At 41.8% G+C, this 15,998-nt stretch overlaps 1 protein-coding gene across 1 annotated transcript in view; it reads left to right on the plus strand.

Moving 5' to 3' along the window:
* Window positions 1–15,998, plus strand: part of NRXN3 (neurexin 3) — a 1,753,959-nt gene that overhangs the window by 1,542,562 nt on the left and 195,399 nt on the right. The window contains exon 17 of the mRNA XM_052647275.1: window positions 3,548–3,719. Coding sequence (XP_052503235.1) covers window positions 3,548–3,719 — 172 coding nt within the window. The remainder of the gene's footprint in view (window positions 1–3,547; window positions 3,720–15,998) is intronic.

Genomic DNA, 15,998 nt, shown 5'->3' on the forward strand with positions numbered 1-15,998 from the left:
CACTCTCCTGTTCTCGTGTATCTCATATGTGTGTATAATATTTTATTCTTTATGAAGTATTATCATATTAATCTTGCCATTTCAGTTATGAAATCATGACTATCGTGACATTCGTGATTATCATATTAATCATGTTATAACAGTCCTCCAAAGTATATAAAGCTGGTCTCCTGTCCCCATTATATCTTATTAAGATGTGGGTTCAGAAAAGTTAAATAACTTGCCCAAGGTTAGTCAGGGTTGACTCCAAAGCCAGTGTTTTTTATCCTTCACATCTTCTCTTTTCTGGACACCTGTGCCAGCAGAGTTTATTTTCATGGCAGCTGAGCGTGATGGATTCAAGCCGGGGCAACTGTATGGGTATTTGCCACCAAGCTTGTAATGAACTGAGACAAAGCAGTTAGCCACAGACTATTATGCCACTGTGGTCCCAAGACAAATGACGAGGGGGTTGCAGTAATGAAATCTTATTACTGTGAGGGAAGAGACCACATCTGAGGTCCAGGCCAGCCACATTCACCACTGCAGGAAACAATGAAACGTGGGTGAGGGTCTCCCCTGACAGGGGCAACGCTCGAGCAGGATTAAGAAGCCCTCTCCGAAACAGTGATTGCAATGGCAAACATGTGGTGCCTAAGATAAGGACCAAATATTTATTATGGCAGAGATTAAATCTTTTCTTTGCCTGAATCTATTATGGATCTTGCAGAAAAGCTGCCCAAGTGAACATATCTCGCTCATCAGACCACTCAGTGAGCCAGAACTGTACTTTGCCGCTGCTATGGCTGAAAAGCTGCAGAAGGCTGGTTTCAAGGTCTGCTCTCTCCCCCTAAAACTGTTCTCCATCCCTGATTAATTAGTGACTCTGAGGTGAATTGAATCATCAACCGTCCGTTCCACGCATCCAGGATTTATACAGTGGTTTTTTATAGAAGATCAGTGGTGCAATCAACAGCCCGCATGGGGGGGCAGTGGAGTGATGGTATCTGCAGTCATGGTTTCTTAACTCCCCTAGTCCTTCAGTTCTGCTAAAAAGGTTATTGTTATGGAGGAGGAAATGGCAACCCACTCCAGGACCTTGCCTTGGAGAATCCCATGAACAGAGGGGTCTGGCAGCCTACAGACACGACTGAAGTGACTTAGCAAGACGCAGGTTGTTATAACCTTGCTTGTTTAGGCTTGGGGATGATTAGGTACCAACACACACACACACACACACACACACACACACACACACACACACACACACACACACATACCCTTAGAAGTTCATGCAAACTCTTGAAGTAAGAAGAAGCAGAAAAGTCATGTTGTCGTGTCTACATTCCCAGAGAATTAAGGAGAAAGAAGAAAATGGATCACAATACTATGAATTATGGGCATGAAAGATGCAAAGGAAGCCTTCATCAGGTTCATTTACGCATGCATCCTGTTTTAATAGTAGGTACTTTGTTTATTGCCGGAGATACAGAGATAGGAAGGCGAAGCATAGCTGAGAGCACACTGACACAATACACAGGGACTTCAGAAATCTTGTTTCTTAAAAATGTAAGAAAATGAGTATGTTTAGTCTCCATCTGGGGAGGCAACTAAATTACTTCTCCCAGAGAACAGAACATGGAAATTGCAGACATCGTTTACATCGCGTGCTGCGCTCTCAGGGCACGAAGGAAGCAGTGATGTTTCTAAGTATTCCTGCATGCTGAAAGCAGTCTAGATTCCTGCTTTTGAAGATTAAGAGTCCTAGGTCCTTATTCATTCTTTCGTTGGGCACAAGATGTGTTCACATACTAAAGGAAAATTGGCTAGTTGAGGAAGGCCTGTCTTCTGGGAAAATAAGTGATGTGTGGCAAAGTACACAGAAACCAGTACCTAAAATCTCACCAGAACTCTTACTAAGTGTGTGTGTGTGTGTGTGTGTGTGTGTGTGTGCGTGCCTGCACACTAAAATCTCACCAGAACTCTTACTAAGTGTGTGTGTGTGTCTGTGTGTGTGTGTGCGTGTGTGTGTGCACGTGCGCACGTGTGTTTAATTACTCAGTCATGTCTGACTCTTTGCAACCTCGTGAACTGTAGCCTTCCAGACTCCTCTGGCCATGAAATTCTCCAGACAAGAATACTGGAGTGGGTCCCTTCTCCAGGGGATCTTCCTGACCCCGAGATCGAACCCAGGTCTCCTGCATTGCAGGCAGATTCTTTATTGTCTGAGCCACAGAGGAAGCCCCAGCTTTGTGTATAGTGAGTGCTTAATAAATAGTGTATTTACGTATTGAATGAACCAAATTAATAAACTTGAGATTCAGTGAAATCTCTGCTATGTCTTGGTTTATGTGGATTCTGGACTTCTTTTCCAATATTCTTCTCCACCCTTTATTCCTTCTCTTCCTCCTTCTTCTTGAATATAAAGAAACAGAGCATAGCAGAGACTATGGGAACAAATATTGTGATTCAGTCTTGTAGAACATCAGAATTGCAGCTAAATTTTATTATTTTTGAAAGTCCAACTGTTTAACCAATAAGCCAGACAACTGGAGAAATGGAGAAAGATGTCTCCTGACACCCTGCATGCTGGTACATTCATAGAGGTGGCAGGAGACTGATTATATCTGATCAATGCTGCTATGTCATCTTCTGAATAGTAATTCCAACTCTTAGTCATAACCAATTATTGGAGGAGAAGAGTAAGACTTTAATAGCACTATTATTTACATGTCCGTGTTTCTAGGCACTTCCCAGGGTTTGGATAATGTCACCACCACCGCCAGCATCACCATCATCATCACCTTCATTGCCCTAATGTTACCCTTCTGGAATTCACTGTGTCTCCCTTCTAGAAGTCTGTGTTAGGGCCACAGAGGTTCTCTTCTGCTGTGTAACATAAAGTTGTAGCAGTGACTATTACCTCCCTCTTTGGATTAACCTTAGGAATAGGGCTACAAGCGTAGGAAGAGTGCCAGCATCTGACTCAGGAAACCCCAGCTCAGTTCCAGCTGCCTCCCCTGAGGATATATTTTCCAAATTCTTTCAACCTGCAGAATGTGTCACCAGGAGTAAACCTACAGTGGCGCCTTCTATGGAATTGGCTTTTAACCATTGTGTGCACCTCCTCTGGGTCTTGATTGTCCCCCAAAGTGCTGCAGCCTGGTATTTCCCTTTTAAATCCTAAATCTGAATTGTGAGGGAACCTACAATTCAGTGTCTGATTAGCCTTTTCTCAAAAGCAGGCCAAATTCGTCTCCCAGAACCTTGCAGTGTCCTTACTCACTTGCTCGGTAGTTCTGTGGTTCCAGCTTTGATATCTGTTGAGGGCAATCAAATGATGTAACCTGTGCAGTGCAGCCTCTGAGAGCAATTTGGGTGGTTTTGTACCTTTGGCTTTTATGTTCGGGATGAAAGCCCACGGAGAAATGTAGGATACTATTATTAACTTCAAGCTGACAGCTCTCTCTGGGGTACCTACAGATTCATTGTTAGTTTCAGGATCAACTTGAAAGGGAGAAAGTCTTGCAGTTGGTGGTGACTTGCCTTTTGTTTCTCTTTATTGTAGGAACAGGGGAAGATCGGTGTTGTCTTCAATATTGGCACAGTTGACATCTCCATCAAAGAGGAGAGGACTCCGGTGAACGATGGCAAATACCACGTGGTGCGCTTCACCAGGAACGGCGGCAATGCCACACTGCAGGTGGACAACTGGCCGGTGAACGAGCACTATCCCACAGGTACATGCTTGACCCTTGATGACCAGGCTCTCGTTTTTTCTCCCATTTTTGCCTCCAACTGGAGACTTTCTCACAACTGTCACCAGATCATGAAAACACTGAACATTAAGCACACATCATTTTTTTTTTTTTGGATGAGAAGCTAAGTTATTGAATATTTTTTTAGGACTGGGTTCAGGATAGGAGCTTCTGGAGACTTCCCAACTATGCACTGAATACTTCTTTAGTCTGAGTGCCTGACTGGCTCATACCAAATACAATGACTATGGATTTGCTTGGGCACTGCAAATGATGAGTAATGGGGGTAAGGGCTATCATCTCTAGTATAAGCGAGTATCCATTCTCGTGGAATAATCAGTGTGATTATTGATTAATGGTTGTGGCACCATTTGGTCAGGTGTGGTTGAACATACAGATGGCCAGAGATGGCAAAAAGACTGTAAAAAGAAATTTACTAAACTTGAGGAGCATCAAACTTCAGGGTGGAATTTCATTCATTTGGCTGACTTTGCCCTTATTTTTTTTTCTTCTCTCTCAATTATACTAGCCTACCTTGATTTTCAGAGATCAGTCCTAACAGGTATTTTAATAGCAGGCATGCTGGTGTGAGAGGGAGAGGGGTTCATCAGTTGTTTAAATTTTATAGTCAAGGTGAGTTCACCAGCAAACTCCCAGGGCCAGATGGCTGAATCAAGGGCAGTGGGAAGGAAGGTTGCCTTCTTTAGAAAGACTGTTCAAATAATCCCTTAGCTTTCCCTCTTATCTTTCACTTCTCCCGAGAGCCTGAATGCTGATGATACACACGCCCAGAATGGGAGGAAAAATTATTTGGCTAAAGACTGTTGCTTCATCATTGCGTTATCAGCTGGTGGATACAAGAGAATAGCTCAGAATATTGAACTTGTCACTAATGGGGGCATGTATGTGACGCCTGACTCTTTCTCTCCTACACTCCAAATAGCCCATGATTTTCTCACTGTTATCACTTTCTTTTTAGTGAGGTGGGCCGAGGGGTGAGGAAGCCAGAAGCACCTTTCCAGAAGTGTAAGAACCATTTAGCTAATAATCATCACACATGAGAGACATATGTAAAGTACATTTGCCTATTTGTGGCCTAAGAATGTCGCATTACTTGAAGGCTGGGATTACTTTTTTTCATGCCTGAATCAGCGTTGCTTTTTCCTCTATCAGCCGTAGTCTTCCTATGTCTGGATTAAGAATTATGGAAGCATTCACAGATGACCATACAAGACCCCCCAAAGTACTGAAGCACAGAGCCCACCCACTCACTTATCCACCATCTCAATCCATCTCACCATGTAGTATCCAGCTCAGTCTTTGCTGGGAGTCTCTCAACATACTCTTAGCACTTCTCAGATTATTATAGGCACAAAAATGACCTTCTGTGTTTATCATTGAGCCTTTGAGGAAAGCCAGAGGTGTTAGCAGCTACTGTGAATTCTCAGCATCATCCAAATTCACCAGACACTAATAGACCTGATTTTTAAATGCTTCTTGCTTCAACTCCAGGGGCTGAGGAGTGAGAGCCATCAAAAGAGCCCGAGATCTTAAAAACTGTTCATTTGTTCATAGGAAAAATCAATCCCTTTCCGTGCATATTATCATTGGCCTTGCCACTGCTGCCGTAGGGATTGTTATGTTTCTATTAGGAATTTCAAAGATTCTAAACTGATGCTAACACTTGCCCTGAGCCAAAACGGAATTCACGAGTTTGCTGCTAGCAGTGAGCAGGCTCTTTAACGGCCATTTTTAAAGCCACATATATGTAAGAAAACCAGTCACCCTAGCTGTGTGCCCATCTCTTTGTATCTTTAATTCCCAATTATGGGTTGCTTCCTATGTTTTCAAAACAGAATACACTTTTCTTTAATGGCATTGCTTCCCACTGAAAACCATTATGACTAGTAACTGTTGGTAACTGTTATTTAGTAATAATATGTGTTATTATTGCAGGACATGGTACAGTATAGCAGTCGTAAGTATGGGCTTTGGAGTCAACTGGCTGGAGTTGGGATCCTGGTACTGTTAGCTGTAATTCCAAGGCCTGCTCGGTTAAGACCTTGAAATGCCCTAAGCACTGAAATGTTTGGCACATGTCCCCACATATAATTCAAAATATAACAACTGTAAAATAAGTGTAAGAATTTCTAACAGTTCTGACTTTTTTCTCTGAGGGGCTCTATAATGCTTTCAAAAAATACGCCAGGTTCTTTCTCCCCTCATTTTCCTGTGTTACTCTCCCTGTTACTACTTTTTTAGTTCTCTACAGAAGGGCTCATTCCTCCTGTTTGGTGATCCAGTTTCAAACCTTAATCAAGATGTTGATCCTCCCAAGTCTCTGTTTCCTAGTCTATAAAACGGGATGATGATAATACTTACTTTCCAGGGCTGTTGTGAATATACGTGTATAATATCCCACATAATGCTAGGGCAGATAAGTCATTACTCAATGAATGTTCGCTATGAGGATTACCAAACGTTTGACTAGCATTTCTTACTATTACATATTCACTCATACAGACTACTTCATTAAATAGCCTGTAAATTCGGCAGGGTAGGCATCTTTATTCTCTATGTCAAATTTAAAATGAAACCCGGGGAGATAATGTGTTTTTTCCTAAGGTCATGAGAGAATACTAAATGAGGGACAGAACTGAGACCAGATTCTCCGATTCCAAGCTGAGCACCATTTCTAAGATTCGTCCCATGGCAAATTGGGGGAGATTTTGAAAAATGAAGAGAGAGAAATGAGCATCTTTCTTGTGTCATCTTATATTTATTCCTTTTCTTAAAGTGTCATATTACAAAGATCAATACAGTAACCACACAAAGGTGGTTGGAGTAGAAAATCCTCTTTTAAAAAAGACAAGCTCTTTTAGCCATGCTAGAAGACTCATTTGTAGTGAGGCCAAGCTGTCCTCCTAACGACAGTGGTAATGTGCTTCCCTGAAGCAGTTGGAAGAATACTGAGTATTTAAAGAAGCTGTCACTTTTCCCTGTTACCTAGATTGGAGATGTCTTTGAGAAGTTAGCTTTCTAGCTGGACTAGGACTTCCTAGGAGTGTCTCACCTTTTCAGTTTTGGATACCTTATTTTCTCTCCCTCTTGTTTTCCTGTGCTACTGAAAGGATCCATTTTACTAAATTTAAAGCTCCATTAGAGCAGTCTGGTAATATTTGTTTATTGTTCAACCATAAGATCAAAACACCCTCTATATCTAGGTATCAAAGAACAAAGCCACCTGGTCAAGATCTTGATAGAGTTTCTGCAAAAGTGATATATCCATCCATTCCCCAAGCCGTCTTTTTTTTTTTTAATTTATTGGAGTATAATTGCTTTAGAATGTTGTGTTAGTACAGCAATTAGTCAGTCGTATGTTACACATATCCCCTCCCTCTTGAATCTCCCTCCCACCTTCCCCCACCACACCCCTCTAGGTCAAAACAGAGCCCCAAGTCAAACTTCCTGCGCTTTATAGCAGCTTTCCACTAGCAATCGATTTCACAGTGGTCGTGTGTATACGTGAGTCCTAATCTCCCAATTCGTCCCACTCTCCTCTTTCCCCCTTCCACGCCCACTTGTCCATTCCCTACATCTGTGTCTCTATTCCTGTCCTGGAAATAGATTCATCTGTGCCATTTTTCTAGATTCTACATATGTGCATTAATATATGATATTTTTTTTTCCTCTTTCTGGCTTTCTTCGCTTTGTATGACAGATTCTAGGTCCATCCACATCGCTACAAGTGACCCTATTTCTTGTTACTTCTAGTGAGAAGTCTAGAAACCACCAAGAGGGGTCAAGCTGTGCTACTTGTCTAAAGCTACCGTTTAAACAAGAGAGAAATATAGAGGCGCTCCTGCAGAATATTCAGTGACATCATCCCATCCTGAGGCCGTGCTCGCAGGAAACTCTTTTTGCTCAGCAGGTCCCTGTACACCAGGATGAGTGGGTCAACTCCAGAACCTTCTCACAGACATTTATAGGATTTTGTGTGACTCGACTGAAACATCCCACTGTGAAGGATTTAGAAACCAGCTGGGCCCATGGCAGGTAGCACTGGCTTTTTGTGAATCAGGACGGCTCCGAAATGAAAATAGTTCTGTAGCCATCAGAATCTTCTATCTCTTAATTCTGGGAGATCCGACTCAAAAGCAGCTTCTTTCTTTGAACCTGAAAATAGAAAGGCTAAGGAACAGGAGAGGGCAATAAAAGAAAAATCGGCCCAGAGTTATCACCCAGGCACTGACAGATGTTCCTTATAAAGCCTCTAATTGCTGTCTTGACACAGTGTGGTGGAGGGGACAAGGGAGGGGAGGTGAAAGGCGAGTCAAGCATGAGGAATTAATTTTAGCCTGGCTCCAGATCCCCTTGGAGAAGGCAATGGCACCCCACTCCAGTACTCTTGCCTGGAAAATCCCATGGATGGAGGCGCCTGGTAGGCTGCAGTCCATGAGGTTGCTAAGAGTCGGACACGACTGAGCCACTTCACTTTCACTTTTCACTTTCATGCATTGGAGAAGGAAATGGCAGGGACAGCAGAAGGAATCCCGGGGACAGCAGAGCCTGGTGGGCTGCCGTCTATGGGGTCGCACAGAGTCAGACAGGACTGAAGCGACTTAGTAGCAGCAGCAGCGGCGGCAGTGCTTACTGATGCTCTAAGCACCTCCCTATGCCTCTCTGCCTTTACTCCTGAACCCCTCCTATGAGGGAACTGGGTTTGGTATTATTACCACCATACTCATATTAAGGTTAGATTGTTGAGCCTCTGAAAGTCAAAATAACTTACCCAGTATCACAGCTTGAGGGGCAGACCCAAGATTCCCGTCCTCATCCTCAGGTTTCACTTCCTCAAATTTCTTTCCCATTTTCCTCTTTCTCCGAGTCATCATTTTTACTGATACGGACACTAGGTTATGAGATGTTCATTTTTATTTTTTCATTAAGATATTCTCAAATAGAAGTCCTTGCCTGAGCTTGTTTAGTTAGTAGGATTTCTCAGCCTTGGTGCTGTTGAGATTCAGGGCTGGATAATCCTTTGCTGTGATGGCTGCCCTGTGCATTGTGGGATGTTTAGCAGGACCCCCTGATTTCCACCCACTTTATTCCAATAGCATCTCCATGAACATCAAATGTCTCCCGAGGGATATACTGCCCCAGTTGAGAATTACTGAGTTAAAGAAAGTCTTCAACATATTTTATTTCAAATGCTTATTATCCCTTCATTGTAGCATTCATGGGGATAAGAGAGTGTTTTTTGTTGTTGTTGTTCACCTCTCATCCTAGACAATAGAGACTTTGAAGGGTTAAAAACAAGTCTGTGTGCTTGACATGATGCTGGAATTTCTCAGGCCTTGGGTTTTCATTACTTCCTAGCCAGGAGGTTTTCTTTCCTTTTCTTTCGTCTTTGCCTGCAAACATTTGAGGCCTTGCCAGAGTTGAAGCACACATTAAAACAAGCCCCATCTACCTGCTCATTCATCTGTTCAGGACAAGTGTTACTTTCAGTTCAACTGGAGGAAAAACATAGATAGTGAAGTCCTGCAAGGGGAATAAGAAGTATAAACTCAACCCAAAGGGAAAGCCATATTTGAGCATGGTTTTCAGACTGTAGAGCTATAGCATCAAATAGACTCACTTAATAAAGGTGTTCAAGCATTGCTAAGTATATTTTAAAACCATCTTGCAAGAAGTTCTTCAAACATTTGATCACAAGAGGTATCAATTAATTGATCAAACCAGTGTATGCTAAATACTTGTGTGGCTAAACAGTCATTTTTTTTTTTTCCAGTTTGTCAGGAGTGAATTAGTATTCAGAGGTAGGTGAGTTTCTATTTACAAGAGACTTTCAACTTCCTAGGGTTTGTCTTTGGTGAAAAAAAATTAATTATATATATATATACACACATATGTACATATATGTGTATATACATATACACACACATATATATGGGACACACACACATATATGAGAGTGAGAGAGAAGCAGCATTCTTTAACCTGGCTGCGAATGAGATTCTCTTGGGAATTTTTAAAACTCCCTGGGTGCCCAGGTCCCAGGCCCAGGTGATCTAATTTAATTGGTGTGGGGTGTGGCCCAAGCATCAGCAACTTCAGTATCACCTGAGAGCTTGTTAAAAATGCAGAATCTTGGGCCCCACCCTAAATCTACTGAATCAGAATCTGAATTGAACAAGGTCCCCAGGTGACTCATGTGCACAGTAAAACTTGAGAAGCACTGGTCCAGGCATCAGTGTTTTTAGGTAGCTCCCGAGGTGATTCTGTGTGCAGGTAGGTTTGAAAACCACTGATGTTTAGAAAGCTAAGAATATCTCTTTTCTTCATTCAGAGTGCATGCCAGTACTGTTCAGCGTGGTAGCCACTAACCACACCTAGCCACACTTGCCGTGTAACTTGTATGGCCCTGAAGGTTTATTTTTGTTGTGCAATTATTATGTCCTGGGCACTTAGGGATTTAAATCCCTTTAAATCCACTTCCCTGGTGGCTCAGATGGGAAAGCGTCTGGCTACAATGCAGGAGACTAAGGTTCAGTCCCTGGGTCGGGAAGATCTGGAGAAGGAAATGGCAACCCACTCCAGTATTCTTGCCTGGAAAATCCCATGAACAGATAAGCCTCGTAGGCTACAGTTCATGGGGTTGCAAAGAGTCGGACATGACTCAGTGACTTGACTTCACTTCATTTCAAACGCATTTTTCATTCAAGTCTGAGACTAACACTTTGATACTGGTGACTGGTATTTGTCAGTGTGGGCCTAGAATTTACTCTTTTATTTCCTTCTTTCTGTTTTATATAATATAAATCTTCAATTACTCCATTGATAATACAATGTACATTTACCTTCTTATACCTCCTGAATGCATCTAATGCTTTTTGTCATTACATAGTCACTGGCAAAGTGGTAATGTCAGTCACTCAGTCTTGTTCGACTCTTTGCAACCCCATGGATATAGCCTGCTAGGCTTCTCCGTCCATGGGATTCTCCAGACCAGAATACTAGAGTGGGTTGCCATTCCCTTCTCCAGGGGATCCTCCCAACCCAGGGATCGAACGCCCGGGGTCTCCTGTGTTACAGGCAGATTTTTTGCTGTCTTAGCTACAGGGAAGTCCTACACACGTGCTCCACTCAATTTATAGGGTCGTTGTCCCAGAGATGGAGTAAGTGGAGATGCCAGCATCTCTCAGCCAAACTTATCCAGATGGTGATGGTTGCTCTTGGTTCAGCATTTCCCACACACTCCCTGCTTCATGTTCAGTATCTTAGCCCTAATGTAACTCTTGAGGTCAAGGTAATTCTGTCCCCGTTTTACAGAGGAACAGTTCTGAGAGTTCAGGTACTTACCTGGCTCATGTAGCAAGCTGTTATTCTGATCCAAGACCATCCTACTTGAGAGCTGGATGGTTTAATCACACTCTGCTTCTTCCAGGGGCACTGGTAAGCCCCAGAAATTCTGGACCTATCCCAAGTCTGGACAGTTTAGAAGTTTTCTCTCAAGTTCAGTTTTCAATTTCTGCCAGGTTAGAAGTCAACACTTCCCCTGGGCATTGATGACACTTGCCTTCCTGTTCACCGTCGCTCAGGCCTTGGGGACTTGGAGGCTGTTTCCTTTTACCATCCTTTTTTACCTCCTAGCAGCATATCTAAGCAGACAAGAAGAGCTTTATTAGGTGAAAGTCTGTTTTGTTTCATGGTCCTGGCTTGGAGAATGAGAGGGCGGTGAGAGAGTGGTTAGTTTTTTTTTTCTTTAATTTTTGTTTTATCAGGCAAACCTCCTTTCTCTTCTGTGAGTTCCCAGCCACAAGATAAATAGCCTTGTATCTTACAAGTTAAATACAATTACCGCTATCAAACCTAGAGCCTTTCTCTCCCTGTAAATGTCTCTTAGAAGCTGATAAGAGTTTCAAGCAAACTGTGAGCCTCTAGCTAATACTAAAATTAAACATAACCACCCAGAACAAAAAAGACAAAGCTGTGTACATAGATATATGTAAATTATGTATTTACATATGATTTTATTTATATATATAATCATCCTATGGGAGAGAAGAATACTTCCAGGAGACGGCGAGGCACCCATGGACACACAGGACATGGGCACAGAGACATGTGGTGTATGCTTCTGAGACGTTAAGCTACACGTGACTCAAGGTTATTTATAAAATAAATAGCATACAATGGAGCTCATTATAATGGTGAAACTTTCCATTATATAACATGATAGCAATTATAGTAACTTAATAGAATTCATTTGTGAACAGGGCAGTACTTTGAGTCTAGATATTTGTTGAGCAGAAGAATCATTTTCCTGGAAAATCCTATAGGACTTTATGAGATGGACACTTAGTCTTAAGTCCTGGTTTATGTTTTTCTCATCTTCAATAGACTATCTTGGGATTTGAAGAAGCTGAATTTTTACTAATTAAAAGGTGCATGAAAATTGTTTATTTACCCATAAGTTAAATATTATACATATTGTAGTCCAGGAACTTAATGAAATAAGAATAGGAAGTTTTAGGGTCACTTCTAGGCACTATTTAAATAGGGATCTAAGAAAAATGATTTCTTAATTTCCATGAATAATGAGTACATTTTTATTAAACCAGATCCCTAGAATGATCCTTTGAAGCTTAGAATTAGAGCATGGTCACAACTTAATGTGATTTTCAAATTATGCTCATTTGAGATAGTGTGACATAAAAATACTAATAACCTCTTACTCTATGCAAGGCCTTAACAACAACAAAAATTATTCTGAATTAAAACAGTCATCAAATATTGCATAATTCCAAACCTGGGCCAAGTGAATTACAAGTTTTTGTTTGTCCAATTGTCACAGAGAAGCTCCAGCAGTAAATGAAATTATGGCCTGCAGAATTTGTCTTTAATTATGAAAATCTAGAATTATTATCCTAAGCTAAAACACAATTTTCTCTCTGCCCCAGAGTTATGTGAGCAGCAAATGTCCTAACACTCACCCAAGTGTACAGCTTTATTTATAGGAAAACTTTCCAATTTTCAGTCTCCTCAGTTTAAGCTTTGCACAAGTTTTTCAGGGTCCCTGCAGTTATTTAAAGCCGAAAAAAAGAATGCTTAGCTTCTTAGAGGAAGATAGTACATAAATATCCAATAATAATAATATATATTCACATACAGGATATCGTTTATAATTCTATAAAGCACAGAGGTAATGAAAGGCGCTCTAAACTGTAAATCACTCAATCGATTGTAATCATATTGCAGCTCATCTCAAAGAGATAAAGACCTTCCACTCCTCTTAAATCCCTGTCAATACCCCAGCAGCCTGAAGAAAGGGGAAAGGAGGGTCAGGGAAGGAAGGACAGATGAGTCAAGGACAAAAAGGGACTTTTAATCTTCAATTCATGGAATTATGGTGGATTGGATTAGATTCCCAGTGATAGTCACAGTTTGCTCCATGAGATGCATTAATTTTTCACATGGTACTTTTACAGCTTTACAATAAGTCCCTGACACTGTGTTGGCCTGGATGGAGGGGTTTGCCAAATGCAAATGATGGATACACAATGCTGCATAAGAACACTTAGGGACCAGGTGCAGAATTAGAAAATGACAATTAAAGCCGTAAGTGAGAGGTTATAGCAAAACCAATGATGGAAGTAAGTGGACAATGGACCAGAAAAAATTTTATATCACATTTTCAAATAGCAGAAGCACTTCAAAAGTCTTTTTATTAACTGATGTTGCCTTTTATATTAAAAAAGATTGCTAATCCTCCTTCTCATCAGTGGAGTGGATTTGAGTGAAGTGATCTCTTTATGCATTCATTCATTCACCATTCAACAAATATTTATTCAAAGCCTACTTTACATGTGAATCCATGCTAGGTGATAGGTGTATAATGGGAACAAAACCAACCCAGGTCCTCAAGGATTCCATAGTCCGGTAGAAGAGAATTGCATGTACCGAAGCAAGATAATATTAAACCTAAATTTGATTGTGCAGTTATTGTGTCAGGCATTAAACATGGTTCTTAGATTAAATCTTCACTGTCGCCCTAAGGAGAGGCTATTCTTATCATCACTTTGCAAATGGAATTTGGAGGCTTATGACATTAACTCCCTGGGTCATAAGTTAGTCCATGAAGATCTGGAACTTCCGTCTGTAACTCTTAGAAGGCAAACCTAACGCTTCTGTGTACTACACTCCACCTGCAGTTCCAGAGAGTGCAACAGGGTGCCTAACAGTCAGGCAAGAACAGGGTTCAGTGGCACATGAATGTGTCTGATGGAGCCTGCGGACCAGACAAGGGTGGTTATGGGATGGAATTCAGGTTGTAACCTTGGGCTGTCTGCTGCTGCTAAGTCACTTCAGTCGTGTCCGACTCTTAGCCACCCTATGGACTGCAGCCTACCAGGTTCCTCCGTCCATGGGATTTTCCAGGCAAGAGTACTGGAGTGGAGTGCCATTGCCTTCTCCCTGGGCTCTCTAGGATAACGCTAACAAACTCTGCCCCTCTACCTAGACAGGTGTCTGATACATGTTAATTACTCAGTAGTGTCCGCCTCTTTGCGACTAACACTTATCAGACATATGTCTACAGACACAAGCATAAAACTGTGACTTGGCAGCTTACACCTTCGAACTGAGACCACTGATAGGCTGGCCAACATTCATAGACTGTTTTCACTTAGTGTAATCTGTCCATTGATTGCAAGAGAGAAATAGGAGTCTCCCTATTTTACAGATGAATAAACCAAGGCATAGGGAGTTTGAGCACATTTCTTTCAGTCACAGGACTGGGAAGTGTCAGCACTGGGATTCTACACAAATTTGTTTATTCCTGCACTCCTATCCCTTTCTGTTACCCTACTTTTCCATCTATTTCCCAGGAACATTCCAGTTTGCACTGTATGTGAAGCTCGAATTCATTTGGCTGACAGATGTATATTCACATGCAAATGTACTATTGTTTCTCACATCCCAGTGTCTGCGGTACACTCTGTAATCACATTATTAAACACTTACTAGAAATGTGCTTCTGGCCGAAGCACAATTGCCAGTCTCAGTGTTTAATTAAACTTGATTTGTCTTCATTTTAATCACATCATAGAAATGTGGTTTTCTCAGAGTTCAAGGGTGAATTCTTCATTCCAGATGTCTACCAGTGTTTCAGAGCTGTATCCTGGAGAAGGGAATGAGGAGAGTACTAAATATCCTTGCATAAAGGATTTTAGAGGAATAATATTAGTTAATAACAGGTAATACTGATGTAGTACTTATTCTGTGCCAGCTTCCTGGATTATCACATTGAGTCCTTCTTGTAGCATCCTGGAAAGGGATTCTGTTATTATTCCCATTTTAGAGATGAAGAAACAGAGGCTCAGAGAGATTAAGGAACATACTCTCCAGTATCATACAGCTGGTGGTTGATAGGGACAACTTGGATTTGAATACAGGCGTGGAGACTCTGATGGACTTCCCTGGTGGCTCAGTGGGAAAGAATCTGCCTGCCAATGTGGAGACACACATTTGATCCCTGGGTCGGAAAGATCCCCTGGAGAAGGAAAGGGCCACCCATTCTAGTGTTCTTGCCTGGGAAATCCTATGGCCAGAGGAGCCTGGTGGGCTATAGTCCGTGGGGTCAGAAAAGAGTTGGACGTGGCTTTCAAACTGAACAACAACAATGGAGACCTGAAACCTTTTATTTAGAGAAACTTTTTTCTGTAAAAGGCCAAATAATGAATATGAGTGTCTTTGGGAGTCAGAAGCTCTTTGTTGTAGCTATTTAACTCTGCTGTTATGGTGAAAAACCGACAGTAGACCATATATAAATACATGAATACGTAATACACAAATACATGAATGAGCAGGGCTGTGTTCTGATAAAAAGATATTTAAATCAAGTTGTGGTGAGCCAGATTTGCTACTTTGTTGTAGTTGGGAGACCCTGGTCTTGATTGTGCATATTTTGAAGCTATAGATCTGTTTTGACTGATCCATAAGCTTTATTATCATGGGGCTTCCCTGGTGGCTCAGAGGTTAAAGCGTCTGCCTCTAATACAGGAGACCTGGGTTTGATCCCTGGGTCGGGAAGATCCCCTGGAGAAGGAAATGGCAACCCACTCCAGTATTCTTGCCTGGAGAATCCCATGGACGGAGGAGCCTGGTGGGCTACAGTCCATGGGGTCGCAAAGAGTCGGACACGACTGAGCGACTTCACTTAAGCTTTATTATATGGGCTATGTCATCTCTATTTGG

The sequence above is a fragment of the Budorcas taxicolor genome, chromosome 10 (genome assembly GCF_023091745.1).
Source record: "Budorcas taxicolor isolate Tak-1 chromosome 10, Takin1.1, whole genome shotgun sequence".
Taxonomy (NCBI): domain Eukaryota; kingdom Metazoa; phylum Chordata; class Mammalia; order Artiodactyla; family Bovidae; genus Budorcas; species Budorcas taxicolor.